The 18,461-nt window shown below is 35.3% G+C and overlaps 1 protein-coding gene across 6 annotated transcripts in view; it reads left to right on the forward strand.

Moving 5' to 3' along the window:
• Window positions 1-18,461, forward strand: part of Marchf7 (membrane associated ring-CH-type finger 7) — a 38,175-nt gene that overhangs the window by 18,078 nt on the left and 1,636 nt on the right. For 2 of the 6 annotated variants that reach the window (XM_052182548.1, XM_052182547.1), the window contains 9 exons: window positions 192-356; window positions 918-1,113; window positions 3,308-3,475; window positions 5,002-6,100; window positions 7,613-7,785; window positions 11,948-12,057; window positions 14,554-14,667; window positions 16,210-16,258; window positions 18,395-18,419. In XM_052182548.1, coding sequence (XP_052038508.1) covers window positions 204-356; window positions 918-1,113; window positions 3,308-3,475; window positions 5,002-6,100; window positions 7,613-7,785; window positions 11,948-12,057; window positions 14,554-14,667; window positions 16,210-16,258; window positions 18,395-18,419 — 2,087 coding nt within the window. In that variant the 5' untranslated portion in view covers window positions 192-203. Of the gene's footprint in view, window positions 1-191; window positions 357-917; window positions 1,114-3,307; window positions 3,476-5,001; window positions 6,101-7,612; window positions 7,786-11,947; window positions 12,081-14,553; window positions 14,668-16,209; window positions 16,259-18,394; window positions 18,420-18,461 lie in introns of those variants that run through there. The other 4 variants (XR_007977865.1, XM_052182550.1, XR_007977866.1 and 1 more) reach the window with 4 other exon arrangements.

Here is an 18,461-nt window from a genome sequence, read left to right on the forward strand (position 1 = left end):
TGTGTGTTCTGGAAGGATCTCATGGACTTTCCAGGACAGTTCTTGAATGGCAGTTTTTTCATTAATGAGACCTAATTTGTGTTTCAAAAGAAATGAACCTTTTCAGAATAAATTGTTGGTATATATGGGGGGGGGAGGGAGGTACTTGCATATCTTCACAAATAAAATTAATACAAATTTGCATTTCACAGGACACCTTAAGAATGGAGTCTAAACCTTCTAGGATTCCAAGAAGAATTTCTGTTCAACCCTCTGGCTCTTTAAGCACTAGGATGGTGTCTGGAAACAGAGGAGCCAGTTTAAATGATTCCTATCATTCTAGAGAATCTTCCTTTAGACTGGATTCTGAATATCAGGTAGTATTTTAACTTGAATATATGTGTGGCCAAATTAAAAAAAACTGGGTACATTATTAGATTTTTTTTTTTTAAGTAGCCATACCTGAGGCATCCTACAATCTTAAATTATTAAAATAGAAACAAAATAAATAGCTAACAATTTTCAGAATTTGGAGACTTCACAGTTGTGGATAAGAGATTATAGTCTTGTATAAAATACTTTATAAAATTCAAAAACTACATTTGCAAAGAAATATTAAAGTAAACCGAAGTGGTAGGTATCTTCCAATCAGAATACATACTAATTTGACTTCATGTATGCACACAGCAGTGGGTAAAATAAGAACATAGCTGGTAATATACTGCTTTTAATTTAGGTGATTAATCAGTCTGTCTGAAGATTTCTCTCAGTAGTAGTGCATGCCTGGGCGACTGAGGGTTCATCCCCAGCACAGCCGTCTCACCTTTCTTCTAGGAAGCTACGTCACCAACAGCCTGTGCTTGATTGTTTGAATATTACTATTTTCTATGACATATCTAAGACATCAGAGTGGTTACTCCTTTTAATTTCTTATATAGTCTGCATCTGCATCAGCATCTGCGTCACCCTATCAGGCTACTTGGTACAGTGAATCTGAGATAACTCAGGGAGCACGAGCACGATCACAAAACCAGCAACGAGATCATGATTCCAAAAGACCTAAACTTTCTTGTACAAACTGTGCGTCTACCTCAGCTGGGAGAAATATTGGAAGTGGTTTAAATACAGTATCAGGTAAGAATTGTCACTTTATGAATGTTTTGGACCAAAGCTTTTCCCCTCCTCTAAGATTAAGTTTTTGAATTAAATAGTTGCTATGTAATAGTGGATTTGGAAATTCAGTAGTTTCCAAAATTTTACCTTAAATTGGTGGTAAAAATGAAATCAACTCTTCATTTGGCCTTTTTGCTTTATACACAGAATGTTAGTAGATTTTAATTAGGTAGAATAGCTGTTTTGTTTTGGTGTGGTTTTCTTGGAGATGGTCTCACTATGTAGCCCTGTCTAGTCCAGAACCTAGTGTGTGGATTAAAGGCTGTGTCACTCACTGTTCTCAGCTCTGACATTAGTATGTAGTGATCAGATTGGTGAAAGTCATGAGCATTCTGTTGGGTATTTTGAAGAAGTTTTTTTTAAAGTGTTCCTATGAAAGCCACATCTGATAAACATTGAGCATTTCCTCAGCATGTCCTTATCATGTATTTTTGAACTAATAAACAGTATATGATACTTTTCATAAAATTTGGAAACTCTTAATTAAAAAGTTGGAAGCTAAGAGCTCTAGACAAGGAGTGAAAAAATCATGGTTCTCACATACTGAGTGTACAGGAACAGCAAAACTGCTTCCTTACATTATATCCTTATATGTGTGTTTGAACTTATATATGTGTGTGAACTCAAACGGGGTCTTTTGTTAGATGGGCAAGAGAGTCTTCCTTACTGAACGCCTCCAGTAAAATGTTAGATAATTCCTGAAGTTGTAAAAGGAGTCAGAACTTGTGATAAACACTTTTTCCGTTCTTCCTGCCAGCCTGCCTTTTTTGGGGTGTGTGTGTGGTGTGTCTGAAGACAGGATTTCTCTGTGTAGTCTTGACTCTTCTAGAACTCACTCTGTAGACCAGGTTAAAATCCTTACACATTACCATCTGAATTAGTATGAGTAATTACTCTCCATTTTAAAAGAAAGGACCTTTGAAGGGGAGACATTAGACCTCTGAGGATTGCTAAAAGCAGTGAGATGGGTAAGAGCAGGCTGACCTCAACTTTGTAGGCACATTTTTACAGAGAGATTTTCATTCTTTTACACTTTGTGAAGGTGTAACATTAAACTTACTGAGTGATTTTCCTCAATGTAGAAGAATGATTAAAGCTAGGAAAAAAGAAAGCCAAGTGAGGTGGAGTATGACTTTAATCCCAGCACCGGGGTGGATCTTTCTGAATTTGAGACCAGACTAGTGTATCAAAGCAAGTTCCAGAACAGTCAGGGCTGTGTTATACATAGAAACCCTGTCTTGAAAAACTGCAGGGAAAGAAAGATTCTAAAGCTAGAAAAGGAAGGAACAAAATTTCAAGATAAATAGTATATTTGAGAATTAATTTTAGTTTACTTCTAAGTAAAATCATATCTAATAAAATTCAGAGTATCGTTGCAAAAGTAGATTAATTCTTAGAATAAAGAATGAGTGTGAAATGTGATAGTGAAAATATTTCTGAAGCTGTTATAACATATACTTAAAATTTGCAGGCACTTAAATGTAATTTTTAGCATGAAGAAAACCCTTTTTTTGTGATAAAATTTGTTTGTCTTGTAATTCAATTACTGTATCAAAATAGCTTTGGCTTTGTTTTAATTTGTATCTATTTTGAGGCACAGTCTTATGTAGCCCTGGCTGACTTAGACTTCCTTGTATATAGCCTAGAACTCACAGAAAGTGCCATTGCACTCCTGTGCTGGGATTAAGGTTGTCATGCCTGACAAGGGTTTTGGTTTTGGTGGTTTATGGCATCTCTGCAACTGTATATTAAGTGTTCTATACCTTGGCAAGTTTGAATTTTTAATCTCTAATTATTTAACATATATTACATTGTACATGGGTAGATGGAATGGAGTGGTGGAGACATTCAGCGTATGTATAGGATAGGCTTGCAGTGTTGGTGAGTGATTGTTTAACATACACAGATTTATCGTATCTGAGATCCTGGGTTAGGTCCTCAGTACCAAAAGGAAGAAGGTTTGAACAGGAAGGTAGTTTGGAGGTAAATAGTTTATTAGTAAATGATTTTGTTATGCTAAGCTTGGCTTGTGATTGTAGCTATATAACTAGGGATAGCTATAATGATAATACCTATCATCATTGTATTGCTAAAGATGTATGAGTCTCCAAAACCTTGAAAACCTCTCATATAAAACTTCTTCCATTATTTTAAGATTCTTCTTGGAGGCAAAGTCAAGTTCCCAGATCCTCATCAATGGTACTTGGTTCATTTGGAACAGACTTGATGAGAGAAAGGAGAGATTTGGAGAGGAGAAGAGATTCCTCCATTAGCAATCTTATGGATTATAATCACCGAAGTGGTGATTTCGCAACTTCATCATGTATGTAGAAACTATATTGTTAAGTATAGCTTATGTGTTATTACAAATGTTCCCTGTGTCATTAATAAGACTACAATGGAGGAAATGAAATTAATTTTAATTTTGTATGGAAATATCAGAACTATTTAATGTTTTTTAGTATCTTCGTTTACTCTAAAAAATATAAAAAGTCTAAAACATGTTCTTGACTATTTGAATTCTGTCTGCTTTAAAATTTTTTATACATTTTAATAACGTATTACTGGCTAATTCTATATGACAACGTGACTTGTCTATTAACAGTTTTAATGTGTTCTTCTAGCTGAATTGTGAAATAACTATATGTTGATTTCACTGCTTTTAACTATTTTATGTGTATGAGAATATTTGCCTACATGTGTGGCTGTGCACTACTTGTGTGCCTAGTGCCCAGGGAGGACAGTACTGTGACAGATCTCTAGGTTTGAGTTGCAGAAGTCTGTGAGCCACCATATGGGTGCAGGGAATAGAACCCCTGTCCTCCAGAAAAGCTAGTGCTCTTACTTAACTAAGCCTCTTTCTAGGCCCTGAACTCATCATTTTAAGGATTATGTGGAACTGTATGATTGTCTTGATTTTAGTTACATTTTGAAATGTACAATTTTTCCTCTCTGTATGTAAACTTAAGCTTTTCAGAAGTGATCACATTTAAGTAACTAGCAGAGAAGAATGCTGCTCAGAGTTAACAATGTAGGAGTGGGGTTGTGCTGATTTCACTCCCAATCCGGAGCAGGTATAGACTCAGCCTGTTGATAGTTTATTCTTCTGTTGGTTCCCATAGATTAGTATAGTAATAAATGTACCACTTACACAGGGTATATAGAAAGTGTTTTTCATAAAAGAATAATAGTGTTTATCTCCACTCAGATAGAAACAGCCAGTTAAAGGAGTCTGCTTTTATCTTGTTGACCTTGAGGCAAGGCCACCCTGTAACATAGGAGCCTGGGACTCCGTGATCCTCCTCCCCTGACACCCAAGTTCGGACCGTATTCCTCCTCCCTGCTCCGCTTTTGAAAATGCAGATTGGCAGAGGCCTGTATTGAGCACAGCTCCAAGCCAGTGTTAAAGGGCTAAACAGTTTTACCTGTTAGCAAGGCAAATGATGAAATTATATGGGCAATAACATTTATGTAAAGAAATCTTTATATTTATTGCCTCTTATTTATTTATTCTTATTTATATAAGAATCTTGAGAACTGTTTTCCTGGAATGCATTTTTTTAAATCATTATATTACTTGGCCTAAAGTTGTGTGTCAGTATCCGTTTCCCATTAATTAATTTAATTTGCCTCATCAGCTCCGTTTTTGAATTTGTAGTACTCTACTTTGAGTTTGTACTGTACTTGGGAATACTTCAGAAGTAAATATTTTCCTATAATAGTTAAACCCTTAGTTACAAGATAAATTTTATTTCAAACCCTAGTCTTTCAATTTGGCAGGAGTCAATAAATGTGCATTCAATAATTTATTATTTCATAATTGGTTACCTTCCCTTCTTTCAAAAATAGATGTTCAAGAAAGAGTTCCTTCTTCATATTCACAGGGAGCACGACCAAAAGAGAATGCAGTAAGCACTTTACAGTTGAATTCATCATCCACCAATCACCAATTGCCTTCTGACCATCAGACAGTACCAAGTTCTAGGGATTCCAGTAGAAGTTCTTTCAGATCACATTTTTCTCCAAGACAATCAGAATCTTTTCGAAACAGTTCACATCCTGCATTTTCATATCTTTCAAGTAGAAATGAAACTCCAACTATAAGCAATTCGGAAAGGGTTGGTTCATCTCAGAGACCATTTCAAGAATCTTCTGACAATGAAGGTAGGCGTACAACTAGGAGATTGCTGTCACGGATCGCTTCTAGCATGTCATCTACTTTTTTTTCACGAAGATCTAGTCAAGATTCCTTGAATACAAGATCGTTGAGTTCTGAAAATTATATATCTCCAAGAACCCTGACTTCACAGTCTCGGAATAATGGGACATCATCTTCTGAAGTTACTGATGGCAGGGCATCTGAAGCATCTCAGGGATTTAGATTTCTTAGGCGAAGATGGGGTTTGTCGTCTCTTAGCCAGAATCATAGCTCTGAACCAGATGCAGAAAATTTTAACCAAGAATCAGAAGGTAGAAATACAGGGCCGTGGTTGTCTTCCTCACTTAGAAATAGATGCACACCTTTGTTCTCTAGAAGGAGGCGAGAGGGAAGAGATGAGTCTTCAAGAATATCTACGTCAGATGTACCTTCTAGATCTCATCTTTTCAGAAGAGAATCAAATGAAGTAGTTCACCTTGAAGCACAGGGTGACTCCCTTGGGGCTGCTGCCAACAGACCACAAGCCTCTGGAGCATCAGGCAGTGCTGCTGCAGGTGGCTCCACACCCGATTTGCCTCAGGGTGGAAGAAATCCAGGACTAACAGGGATTCTTCCTGGCTCCCTATTCCGGTTTGCAGTCCCGCCAGCACTTGGCAGTAATCTGACAGACAATGTCATGATCACTGTAGATATTATTCCTTCAGGTTGGAATTCAGCTGATGGGAAAAATGATAAAGCTAAAAGTGCACCTTCAAGAGACCCAGAAAAACTGCAGAAAATCAAAGAAAGGTAAATTTGAATATTCAACCTACATTGTAAGCTAGATCAGATTAAAGACTTAAAATAGCTCTTGTTATCTCAAGTTTCTTACAGACAAATGTTGATGTAACCATAAGATAAATTCTTATGGGCATGGATTTTATCAAGAAATGTTGTAACATGTCTTAATTTATCTTGATACATACAAATGTGAATCAGTTTCTTTTTCCATGGATAGAGTACTGCTACATGGAATTTAAATAGGAAGAAGCAAATGGTAGCAAATTACCGATCTGTATTAGCCTTTAATAAATTAATTGGCTTACCACTTATTTTTTTATTTCTCAATTTTCCCTTTTAAAGATATATTTTAATATGGGCTATTTTCCTGATTTTAAACTTTCTACATTTTTATTTTAAACAAGCATTTATTCTTTCCTAGTAATATTAGCTTTAATACTTGTTCATTATAGAAATTTCCTCTGATTTAAAGTTATCTTAAGAGTGTAGCTTAGATTTCTTACCTTCAAAGATGGCCTTATTGATCTTGACTGTTTACAGTGCTGTACCATTCTGCCTAGTTAGGTTGGTTTTGGTTTTATTTGGTTGGTTTTTGCTTTCTTTTGTTTTTGAGATAGGGTCTTATTATGTAGCCCTGGTTGTTCAGGGACCAATAGAGATCTACCTGCTTCTGTCTCCCACATGTATTAAAGACATATACTACCACAGCATATCCTAGACAATATAGTTTTAAAAGAGCATTTATCTTGATAGAGTTTACAGTATGTGTTTTTGTGTGTTTATTGTATTTTGCCTCATATATAAGGATTTTTAAGATTTGATCAATAAACACATAGAAAAAGTGGATCTACTTAGGGAAATGTAATTGAAACATGAAGGGAAGCATGTTAAATGCAAAACAAATGTTCAGCTTTTCAGAATATGTGCTTAATGTCATGCTTTTGATGAAACTAAGGCAGAAAGTCTTATGTGTCCCTTTCTATAAATGTCTTGCTGGACTCTCACTGTCCAGGCCGAATCCATTCAGTTCTGTCAGTTTACTGTGTACCTCTTTCAATATGAATTTTAACAGAAAACTTTGCTTGTTAAAAGTGAATTCACACATAAATGGTACATGTTAGCCTGTTAAATAGAGAAATGTGTGTTTTAAAATATTTTATAGATACCAGAAAGATTTAGTAAGAGTGTTGTGAAGTAACCTTAAAATTCTATCGCAGTTGACCAAATGATGTATGTGTGTTATCCTTTTACTATTGGATTTCCAGTAACCCAGAACACTTCAACGATTAAAATCTTAGTGATTTTGAAAAGGGTGAACTGAAGAGAAGCAGCAGTGCGGCTGGTCTTACTCCACCCAAGCTGCTCTCTCAGTGGCTGGAGCTCTAGGCCACCGCCATTCTTGTATGCCACCCGCAGTATAAGTGGAAATGAAAGATTGGAAGTCTGTGTGATGAAGTGATGAAATAAATGGATGTCTAGGAGGAATTAAAATAGTTCTGAATTATGTGCCTTCTCTTTCAGCCTCCTTTTAGAGGACTCTGATGAAGAAGAAGAAGGGGACTTATGTAGAATCTGTCAGATGGCAGCAGCGTCATCATCTAATTTATTGATAGAACCATGCAAATGCACAGGGAGCCTGCAGTATGTCCACCAAGAGTGTATGAAAAAGTGGTTACAGGCCAAAATTAATTCTGGTAAGAGTCACCCTTTTGGATAATTTGTTTTAATTTTTTTTTCCAAGAGAGTATGTATTGTAGGTATTTCAACTAACTAATCTTCCATAATTTATTATTAAATTTATTCATACTTGTATACTATGTGTAATTATAATTAAACCAGTGGTTATGACATATACTGTCTTACACCATACTAAATGATGAGTCAGGCACACTCATCATTTAGCAGCTATGTATTTTGAGCAAGATTTATTGCCTGTGTTATTTATTAGGTTGTCAGGGAATTCCTTTGTTGTACCTGTTCTCATGGTATTGGTTGTTAAGGGAGCACCTTCATTAGGGCATACCTTTTAATTTTAGACCTGGATAATAGGCATCTGGCTTTCAGAAGGAAAAGAGCTACTAAGAAAGACTTAGGTATATTTAAGGAACTGATTGGTCATGTTATGGCTGGCATCTAATTGCTAGTTGGATATTGGTTTGGTTGATACAGTTGTGATAAGAACAGCAGCAGGGACTAGCTCATTCATGGAAGACTTTTACAAATTTGGATTAGAGCTTAAGTTTTTAGGTATAATAGGAAGGCACTGAAGGAGGCAAAATTGAGATAATCTTTTTGTTTTTTGTTTTTCCAAGATAGAGTTATTCTGTGTATCCCTGGCTATCCTGAAACTCTCTGTAGACCAGGCTGATTTCAAGTTCAGAGATCAGACTGCCTCTGTATCCCAGGTGCCTGGGACTAAAGCTGTCTACCACCACCACCTAGCTGAAATGATCTTATTTGATTGTCTGCTCTGGAGAATAGCTTTCAGAGTAAGACCAGACCTGTAGCCTAGAAACCAAGCAAAATCAATTCTCAAAATACTTGCTGGAGTTGGTGATTAGTATTAGCATGTGGTATTGCCGGTAGTTTTCATAGAAATGGGATGGTATAGGTATGTTTTAGAGGTCGGTTTATTGGAATTTGCTAGGAAACTAGATGTGATAGGAAGAGGGAGGAAGACTAGGGGACATCTGTTGTTACCTTGTGCGAATAGACCTTTTATTTTAGGTTAACTACACAGAAACATGAAATAGGCTGTTAGCTAGACAAACCTCATCATTTCAGAAGGAGCACTCAAAATTAGTTTCTAGTACCACATTACTATAAGTAATGCTGGAAGCTTTGAGCTTAAATAAAGTTCTAGAGAAAGGCAAGGTATCAAAGAAGTGGGCTGGCCGGGAGGTGGTGACGCACGCCTATAATCCCAGCACTCTGGGAGACAGAGGCAGGCGAATTTCTGAGTTCGAGGACAGCCTGATCTACAGAGTGAGTGACAGGACAGCCAGGGCTATATAGAGAAACCTTGTCTTGAAAAAAAAAAAAAAAAAAAAAAAGAAGTGGGCTAAGACAAATCCCTGGGGCACCCAAGATGATTTGAGGAACAGCCTCCAGTCAAATCGGTGGTAAGAAGGTGAGAAAATGTTATTTTGAATAAGCCAAAATGATTGTGTAAAAGTGGGTATGATCATCTCAGCATTGGTAAGTCCTGAGATGATAAACCACGTATGAGCTAAGGATGTGATTTAGCAGAATGAAGGACCTGAGTTCAGATCCTCAGCACAGATGTAAAAGCCTAGTATGGCCCCAGCCATAGCACTGGAAGTCCAGCTAGTCGAACTCAACTGGAGAGTTTCTGATTCAGTAACAGACACAGCACAGTCTCAAAACTTAAGGTGGATAGTAGAAGAGGAGGACACCCAGTTGTAGCCTCTGGTTTCCATGTGCACACACATGATACATGTTTATTTTTATATATATATATATATATATATACATACACATACATACATACACACACACACACACACACATATACAAATTTTTTTAAGTGAAAAGGTAAGATTGATATATGTATGTTAAAGGGAGATGCTACCTCATACATAGGCTCTTTTCCCAACAAGTTGAGATACATGGCTGCAAATTAGGATATGATATGGGGTCAGGGTAAAACATTGATTTTGATGTAGGAAAATATTTGAGTGTGTTTTTGAAAGGGTGTTGGGTTGGAGGTGGGGAAATCCACGAAAAGGATCAAAGAAGGCATCTGGAACACAAGGTGAATAGAACTGTTTCCTGTCCAGGAAGCTAGTGTAGATTCACGAGTTGATCAGTTTGTTGCTTTGGTAAAAAATTATATGACCTGCTGTATAAATGTTTCTATTTTCTTAAGAGAAGGAGATCTTTAATTGAGGGATAGGTTAGCAGGTCTTTAGATGCTAGGAAAATAACATTCTGGGATGGATATTAATATTTTTAGGTAACATTAGTGTCCCTATAATTTTATAGAGGGGGGAAACTGCAGAGTACCTGCCTCTCATTTGTTTTAATACTCAGCCCTGCAAAAATTATTGAAATGAAACACATGCATTCTTAAGAATGGTTTACTGATCTTTGACACAGACATAGATTGGGATACATTGTACTTGGCTCCTTTGTTAATGAATAGAATTAAAGTTAAGTGCAAGATAATTTTGATTGTGGGAGTTAATCAGGAAGGGAGTAAGGATATCAATGTAATGTCATCGTATGGTGGTAAAATATTCTGGAGAGTAGGAAGCTTTCAGTTCCATTGTGTTGTTAATGGGAGGGAGCATTATGGTCTAATAATACTAAATAGTCTGTAACAATTTGATGAAAATAGAATGATTTCACATACAGCTCAGGCAAATGAACCAGCATAGTTTCTCAGCTTGGTTCTTTTTCTTTCTGTGAGGTATAAAGGAAACTCCCAATTCCTAAACTCCCACAGGCAGCTCAACCTGGACTATGAGTATTGCTGGCTATTAGATAGAAGCCAGCATTCCTCAGGAACGTGTAGAACCAGTTCCTGTCCGCCAGGAGGGGTCATTTCCTTTAACTCTGGCAGAAGGAACACGTAGCTCTCGGATGACACATACCTATGGTTGCCTAGCAAAGCTTTTGCTGCTCTCCACACTCCTTCAGTATCACAAGGACCTGTTCTGTGATCCTCTACCCTAGCACGCTGGTTTCTCACCTCCCCAGAGTTCCTGGTCGATTCTCCTGCTACTCTCCATTCCTGCAGATAGCTCTGTAAGATAGTTCTTTCTCTGCTTTGGATTCCTCCAGATGAACACTTCCTGCCAACAATGGAGTGGTCATGTTGGCAGCTTTTCACTTTTTTCTGCCCCTTTCATACACTTTTCTTCAGGCTACTTTTTAAGAAAAGGGTTTGATGATGCTCTTACTCTTTTTCTCAATCTCCAAAGTCTGGTTGTAGCTTTGTGCACGCTCATTTAAAGATGGGGCGTAGTTGAACTTGCACCTCTCTTCACTGCTACTCATAAAACTTACTTTAGGACAGATTTTAGTTGGGTGCTGTATCTAAAAATCCCCAAATAGTGGGAAAGTCTAACCAGGAGGACCCACTAACATCTAGGTTACATATAAATACCTAAAGTCTACGTGAGTACCTGCTAATGGCCCCTTTCCATTTGCATACCCTGGCAGCTACATATAAATGAAATAGTAAAATGAATACATATAATATACATAATTATAAATGAGTACCTGCTAATGGCCCTTTTTCATTTGCATATCCTGGTAGCTACATACATATAAATGAAATAGTAAAATATTTGTTCTTTTATATCTTTACTAGCATATCTTGGGTTTAGCCATGTTGTAATTGTATGAGGACTTAATTTACTAATTGTTGGAATAAGCTACTTTTATCTGGACAAAGGTGGATTCCTTTTCCTCTTTTAGTCAGCAGGGCAGGCACTTTGCTTAGATGACAAACATGACCTATATATGTGTGCTCTGATACCAAAAATACTAGTCTTGCGTATGTAACTAGTGTTTGAAATGCTAGGTCATTACATGTCATCATACTTCAGGAGGAAGTGAGAAGGTATAGGTGACATCCTTTACCTCAGTATCAGCTTCCCATAATTACAGGATACATGACTATGTAGGATTTTTAAAAACGTATCTAAATGATGGCTGGAAGCATAAACGTCATATAGAACATATTTGTCATTGGACATTGTTAATTTTGCATAATTATTTGTTTATTGCAATATTGTAATCTCATCTTTCATGCTTTTCTAACCTCAGTATTACAAACCTTGCTTAGGACAGAAAAACTTGACTATTTTGCAATTTGTTTTTTGTTAGGATCTTCATTAGAGGCTGTAACTACCTGTGAACTCTGTAAAGAGAAGTTGCAACTTAACCTGGAGGATTTTGATATTCATGAACTACATAGAGCTCATGCAAATGAACAAGTTAGTATATTTTGCCTAATTTGGTAAGTGTCTGTTGTGTGCTTAAAGGACAGCTTCTTGAAGAAAAGATTAAGTCATGGTCAGAAAACCTAAATTAATAATATTCTTACTATAATTTGAAAGATGACAAGTTTATAATTTCATTAGAAAATTTCCTTTAAATAAAAGATTAAATTAAGATAAACTGTCAAGCTTCATAAATAGACCTAAAAGTTTAGGAAATTGGGTTCAAAGTAGGCACTGCAAACCTTCTCTCTCCAGTATTGATTAAATGATCTAGTTGTAAGAAACAACCTGGTTTTTTCCTTGTTGAAGGAATTATGAGAGAAGCATATATGTTCAAGGGGAGTACGAAGATGATTTCATCCCAACAAAATAAAACCACTAAAACCACCGCTCAACCATTCCTTGCTTGCTTCTCTCAGTGGCAGGCATCCCAGTTCGGCTGGAGGGTGGGTGGTTCATTGGTTAGGTGAGCTTTAAAAACAGGGTTTCTCTGTGTAGCCCTGGCTGTCCTAGAACTCACTCTGTAGACCAGGCTGGCCTTAAACTGAAGAGATCCTCCTGTCTCTACCTCCCAAGCACTGGATCAAAGGCCCGTACCATTACTGTTTGTCTGTTGTATTTTATAGATTTGCCAGCTTGGGATAATTCATGTTGATGAAATCATATAAGGTATTTTTGTGAACAGCCTTTTGAAGACCTGAGTTCTATTCCTAGGGATCTGGTTTCTGAGAACACTTACACTCATGTGTGCATACACACACACACACACACACACACACACACACACACACATATATTCATTTACAAACTTACATAGATACACATAAAATCTTCTAAAACCATAATGTGAGATAAACAGATATTTTAAAGTCTGATAAAATCCTTGGATTTATTGCATTCAAATATAAATTCTATATGTAGTTTAGTATAACTAATACCTGAAAGTAATTGCTTAGGTCCAGTTTAAAGAACCACTGTTCAGAAGAATGAAGCTTGAGTTAAGTATTACATATTGCCATTTGTAATGTTTCATTCCCTAATGAGCTAGTTGTACAAAAGAAACTCGGTACAGTGATGCCTTAAATTATTAAAGTGTCTGTGTAGGCAGGTGAATGTTGGCATTTTAAAGACTAGGGAAGAGTGAGAAAGGTGGAATGAGACAGAACTGGACTGTGAGATGAGAAGTCAGAAAGCTCTTCTGTGGAAAAGCCATCTCTTGTCACACATTTTTTTATTTAAGGTATTTATTTTTATTTAATCATTTTAATGACCTGCATTCTTACATAATGGAGAAGTATTAGACAACTAGGTACAGTCATTGTAAATTATAGTCTTGGCTTTATTTTATATGAATCATGGATTCTAGTGGCTAGAGTTAATCCTAATTTTAAGTGACTAACATAATTTTATCCCTTTTTTAAATTTTATCTTTTGCAAGATGATAACCATCAAATTTTTGTTGTTGGATTGTTTTGAGGCAGGGTCATAGCATAACTCTGGCTGATGTGGAACTTGCTATGTAAACCAGGCTAGTCTTAACCTCAGATCCTTCTGTCTCTCCCACTACCCTCACTCCTCCTCCCCAAGTGCTGGGATTAAAGGTCTGTGCCACTGTCTGGTATAACCATGTAAATTAAGAAAAAAAAAAACTAAAATAAATCTCCCAGATATATGATTTCCTTTTAAGTTAAAATAATGTCAAAATGATTAAGCATTTAAAGATTTCATTTCAAATTCTTAATGATAGATAGGATTTTTGATGAACAGTTTCTAGAATTAATATTAGCATATAATTCTAAATTTCAGAAGTGTTTATTATCCAAAGCAGGTACAATTGACCTCTTCATGTAAAAATTAAAGGAACAATCTCTATCCTAATTTATTTCAGAGCTGTGTTTATATTGGTAAAGTACTAGCCTAGTATTCCTAGGATCATAAGTTCATTCCCCAGAACCACCAATAAAGGCAAGAAAACAAAAATATGAGGAGGGTGCTCAACAGTTTAGAAACTATTTAGAATTTCTGAGTCTTCTATTCCCAACATGACTCCCCCCCCCAAAAAAAATATGCTAATATCAGTGTGTGTTTGCATGTGTTGTTACCTTTAAACTAATTGGATTATAAAAAAACAGTATATCTAAATTTGAGTGCACATTACAGAATTAGGTTAAAATGAAACAGTAATTTTTAAAATTAAGCTGAAACAATTTTTTAATCATTTGTAAAAGAAAATCTGTTAGGAGCTTTATATAAGAAAACTAAAATGATATCACACCAAATGACTTAAAAAGGTAAACATAAATTTTTAAAGGAAGATAAACTGAAAACTACAACCTGTTTAAGGCAGCCTGACATTTTAATAGATGACTGTATGTATACCTTTCTAGGAGCTGTGTCTGAATACTTTTTTCTTTTTTTAAATTTATCAGTAAACATTGACTATCAGTCACAATCCTAATTTCCTTCTGTTTCTTCTCTTCCCCATTTAAGGCTGAGTATGAGTTTATCAGCTCTGGTCTCTACCTAGTTGTCTTACTGCATTTGTGTGAACAAAGCTTTTCTGATATGATGGGAAATACGGTTGAACCAAGCACGCGTGTCCGAGTAAGTAGCGTTGGCATTGGGAGATGTGGGAGGGGACAGTACAGTTGCTGTGTGTGCTTATTGTAGTCCTCCCTATTCCTTTAGGAGAGGCCTTACTTTCTAATGTTTAGCAGTGTAGTCTATATGTAAGGGAAAGTGCTGTCTTCTAAAGCAAATACCCTCATTTTATCATAGGCTATTTAGAGAAAGAAGTGATTTTTCAGCTCTTGAAAAGTGAAATATTTCAAGGAGAAACAGGGTCAGAATTAGAAATACCAAGAAAATTTTGTTACTTTTAATTTATAGAAAACCCTTAGCATTACATCTTAGAAACATGAAATTGTGTTCCAGAGGCCAAAAGAATATGGAAGATTAAATGTTCGTTGTTATTCTGTAAAGGGTAACCCCTAAACTAATAATTTTACCAACTAAGAAAAAAAGGAACTAGTTGCTGTAAATAATGTTTAATATTAATAGCACTTTTAAGTTAGCTTTCTCTTAGGTATTTGTAATCAGTGCTCAGTGAGTCAAAGGAAACTTTTATACTCTTGACCATTTTGTCTATTGCTGTCTTAACCGCAACATTATGAACACTTCATAGCTTGAAATGTGTTTATAATGTGGTAAAATATGTGAGATTTAACTATTTTTATAATTCTTAGTTATATAAAGCTTAGAGTTCATGTTAATATGGAGTGTTTTCATATTAATATGATAAAAAGTATAGGCACAGTACATGTTGCTAGTCTAAATAATGTTAATAGAAATTAGAAGTATTGTTACACCTGAACTAGTTTTAGGATTTAACAGGATTTGAAATAAATTCAGACAACACATTTTCAGTTTTTTAATTACCATATAAGAAAGTAAATTCAAAATACAAGTTACTTTTTTCTTGTACTTCATTATTATATGGATATTTAAGTGACCCAACTGAAACTACTTATATTAAGAATTTAAAAAAAAAACAACTTATGTGCTGTAATTATGCTCTTAAATTTTCTGTTAATTTTTAAGTACTTTAGAAGTCATACTACTACCTGTAGTTAATACCATAAAATGATGTCTAAAATGGTGTGTTATAAAGAGACCATATAAAGTATATGATTCAAGTCTATTGAATTTACCTTTTAAAAAAAAACCTAATTCTAAAACTACAGTAGAAGTTATTCTTAGTATTTTATTATACAAGCATTGAGCTACACATCTCTACAGCTATCAAGTTTAGGCAGGCAACTACCAGTTCATTTAGGCCCAGAAAACAAAATTTTGTTTCTCCCGCATATATTTTTTTGAAAGTATTAGGAAGACAGCATTATTGGTTACAATTATTTGATTATGCTTTTTCCCAGTTTTGTGATACTGTTTTCCCCATGATTAATGATGATTGTATAGAGTATAATATACACTTAATGTTTTAAATTTAGTTGTTGGGGAAGACCCTTATTTAAAGGATAAAAATGGTGTTTGACTTCTTAAGTAGAAATAAATCTCCTATACTGATTCTCTTTAGATCCATTTGCAACATTTAAACTACTGTATTTCTTTCTGCATTGTTTCTAGTTTATTAACCTTGCAAGAACTCTTCAGGCACATATGGAAGATCTCGAAAGTAGGTGGACTTTTCCCTCCCCAGACTTGTTGAATGTACTTTTACAAATTAAGCCCACAGGGGGGGGAAAACTTTTTAAGTGTACTCTTTTCTACCAAATTGAGCTTTGTCTTTAGGCTTAGTACTACTAGAATTATTGACTTGCATGATAAGGGTTGGACAATAAAATTAAGTTTTAATAAAATTTTTTTATGTGTAAGTGTTAGGAGGAGGTAATTTTAACTTAATATTTTAAATCACTGATTTTTATTCTTTGTGATTTAAAGGAAAACAAGCTTAATTACTAAATCATATCTGTTAAGGGTTTGTATTTTTAATATATGAAAAAATTTTACATTTTATTCAGTTTCAGATCATGAGAGATTTTTCTTTAGTCTTGTGTTTGGTGCCAGGAAAATAAGGAAGAGAGACCACCAGCCCATAAGAAAAGGATTTTGTTTGTTTTTCATTTACTTACAGATGGTTCTTTGTAGTCTTTAACACATAGGCAGCTGGAGTTTCCAAGAGCACATTGTCAAGCTCCTTAAGTGAAGACACGTAGCCCAAGTCACAGGCTTTCCTGTAATTTGTCTTATAATGTACTACCGCCATCCATGTGCTCCGTACAGGCAGGGACAGACCGTACTTGTGTACTCTTCATCAGAGCAGCAAGTTTTCATTCCAGTGTAGTCTTGAGTGTTTTAAATGCGTATTTTCATGTTGATTATGCACTTAACGTCTACAGATTACCTGTTGTCTAGAAGATGTGTAAGATTACTACCTTTAGAAGAAGGCTGACATCCTTTGAAGATAGTATGAGAAGGGTTCAATCCTCATTAAAACCTTTTACTTCCTTAGATATTTAAAGACATGACCTTTTAGAAATATTGTTACACTTGTACTAATTTAGGTTTTAGCAGAATTTGAAATAAATTCAAATAGCACATTTTTTCAGGGTTTCCCTTTTTTTTTTTTTTTTTTTTTTTTTTTTTGATCATCAGTGAAAAAAGCCAGTTGGAATTACTGTTCACTGTGTTTTTTCGGTTTTGATTTTTTTTTTTTTTTAAAACTTTATAACCTTCACAAAAATACTTTGTTGAAGCTGGGCATAGTGGCACATACTTTTAATGCCAGTACTTGGGAGGGCAGCCTGGTCTACAAAGTGAGTTCCAGGACAGCCAGGGCTATACAGAAAAGCCCTGTCTGGGGGGGGAAAAAAAACCAAACAGACAAAACCCAAAACACCTCATTGGCTAATATAAAATTTTATCTTTTGTTTCTAAAACTTATAATTTCTGTTTTGGTAGATATTGTGGTGGTGGTGGTCATTTGTTTCATCTTTTCCCTAAGATTTCTCACTTAAAAATATTCTCATTTAATATATAATTTCTTAAACATAGCATGGTCTTTTCCCTGTATGTAAGAGAAGAGAAATATGGAGGTAAAATTATACAAATTCAGCTAACAATGTATGGTAGCACTGTCTCATGCATCTCCACCTAGTAGAGTATGTTACATTCTGAAAACTAGCTGAACGGTATTGTCCTATGGAATCAGTTATAATGTTAACATTTTTTTCCTGCTCTTTATCTGGGTAGATCCTGTATCCTAGAGTAAAGAAATTACTTTAGGAATTGGAATTACTTTTCACTGTGTTTTTTGTTTTTGCTTTTCTTTTTTAAACTTTATAACATTCATAAGGTTTATATTAAGCTTATCTGTCCTTAATAATAGTGAAAATATTAGATGTTTATTTGAAAGAACTTAGATTTTCCCTAACAAGTAAAGCAGATTATATAATGAATAGGTTCTTATTACCTTGGCTATCTCAAAAACATTCCAGGATGTTAAATCTTGTGTCACTAATGGCCATTGAATAAATTGAGGTCAGAAATGTTATAAAATGATGTTTCTAAGAGTTTGGAGACATGGGGATGATCTCAACAGCAGGTTTTTTTGTTGTTGGTTTTGCATTGTTTTTTCTGACTCCGATTATTTTAAGTTAGGCTGTGTCTATATAAAGCTTTACTTAACTCAATAGAGCTTTTTTTCATGGCATTGTATAGACATAGCTTTGATGTAACTTGCAAGAACATCCATAACCTGTTATTCTATGTACATTTTTTTTCATTCTCATCGGATGCATCAAACATGCAGCGGTAATAAGCCAGATTCTACTCAGGTGTGTGAGAGCACTTGCCTTAAATTCACTTTTCCTCTGGTG

This window comes from Apodemus sylvaticus, chromosome 5 (assembly GCF_947179515.1).
Source record: "Apodemus sylvaticus chromosome 5, mApoSyl1.1, whole genome shotgun sequence".
Lineage (NCBI taxonomy): Eukaryota > Metazoa > Chordata > Mammalia > Rodentia > Muridae > Apodemus > Apodemus sylvaticus.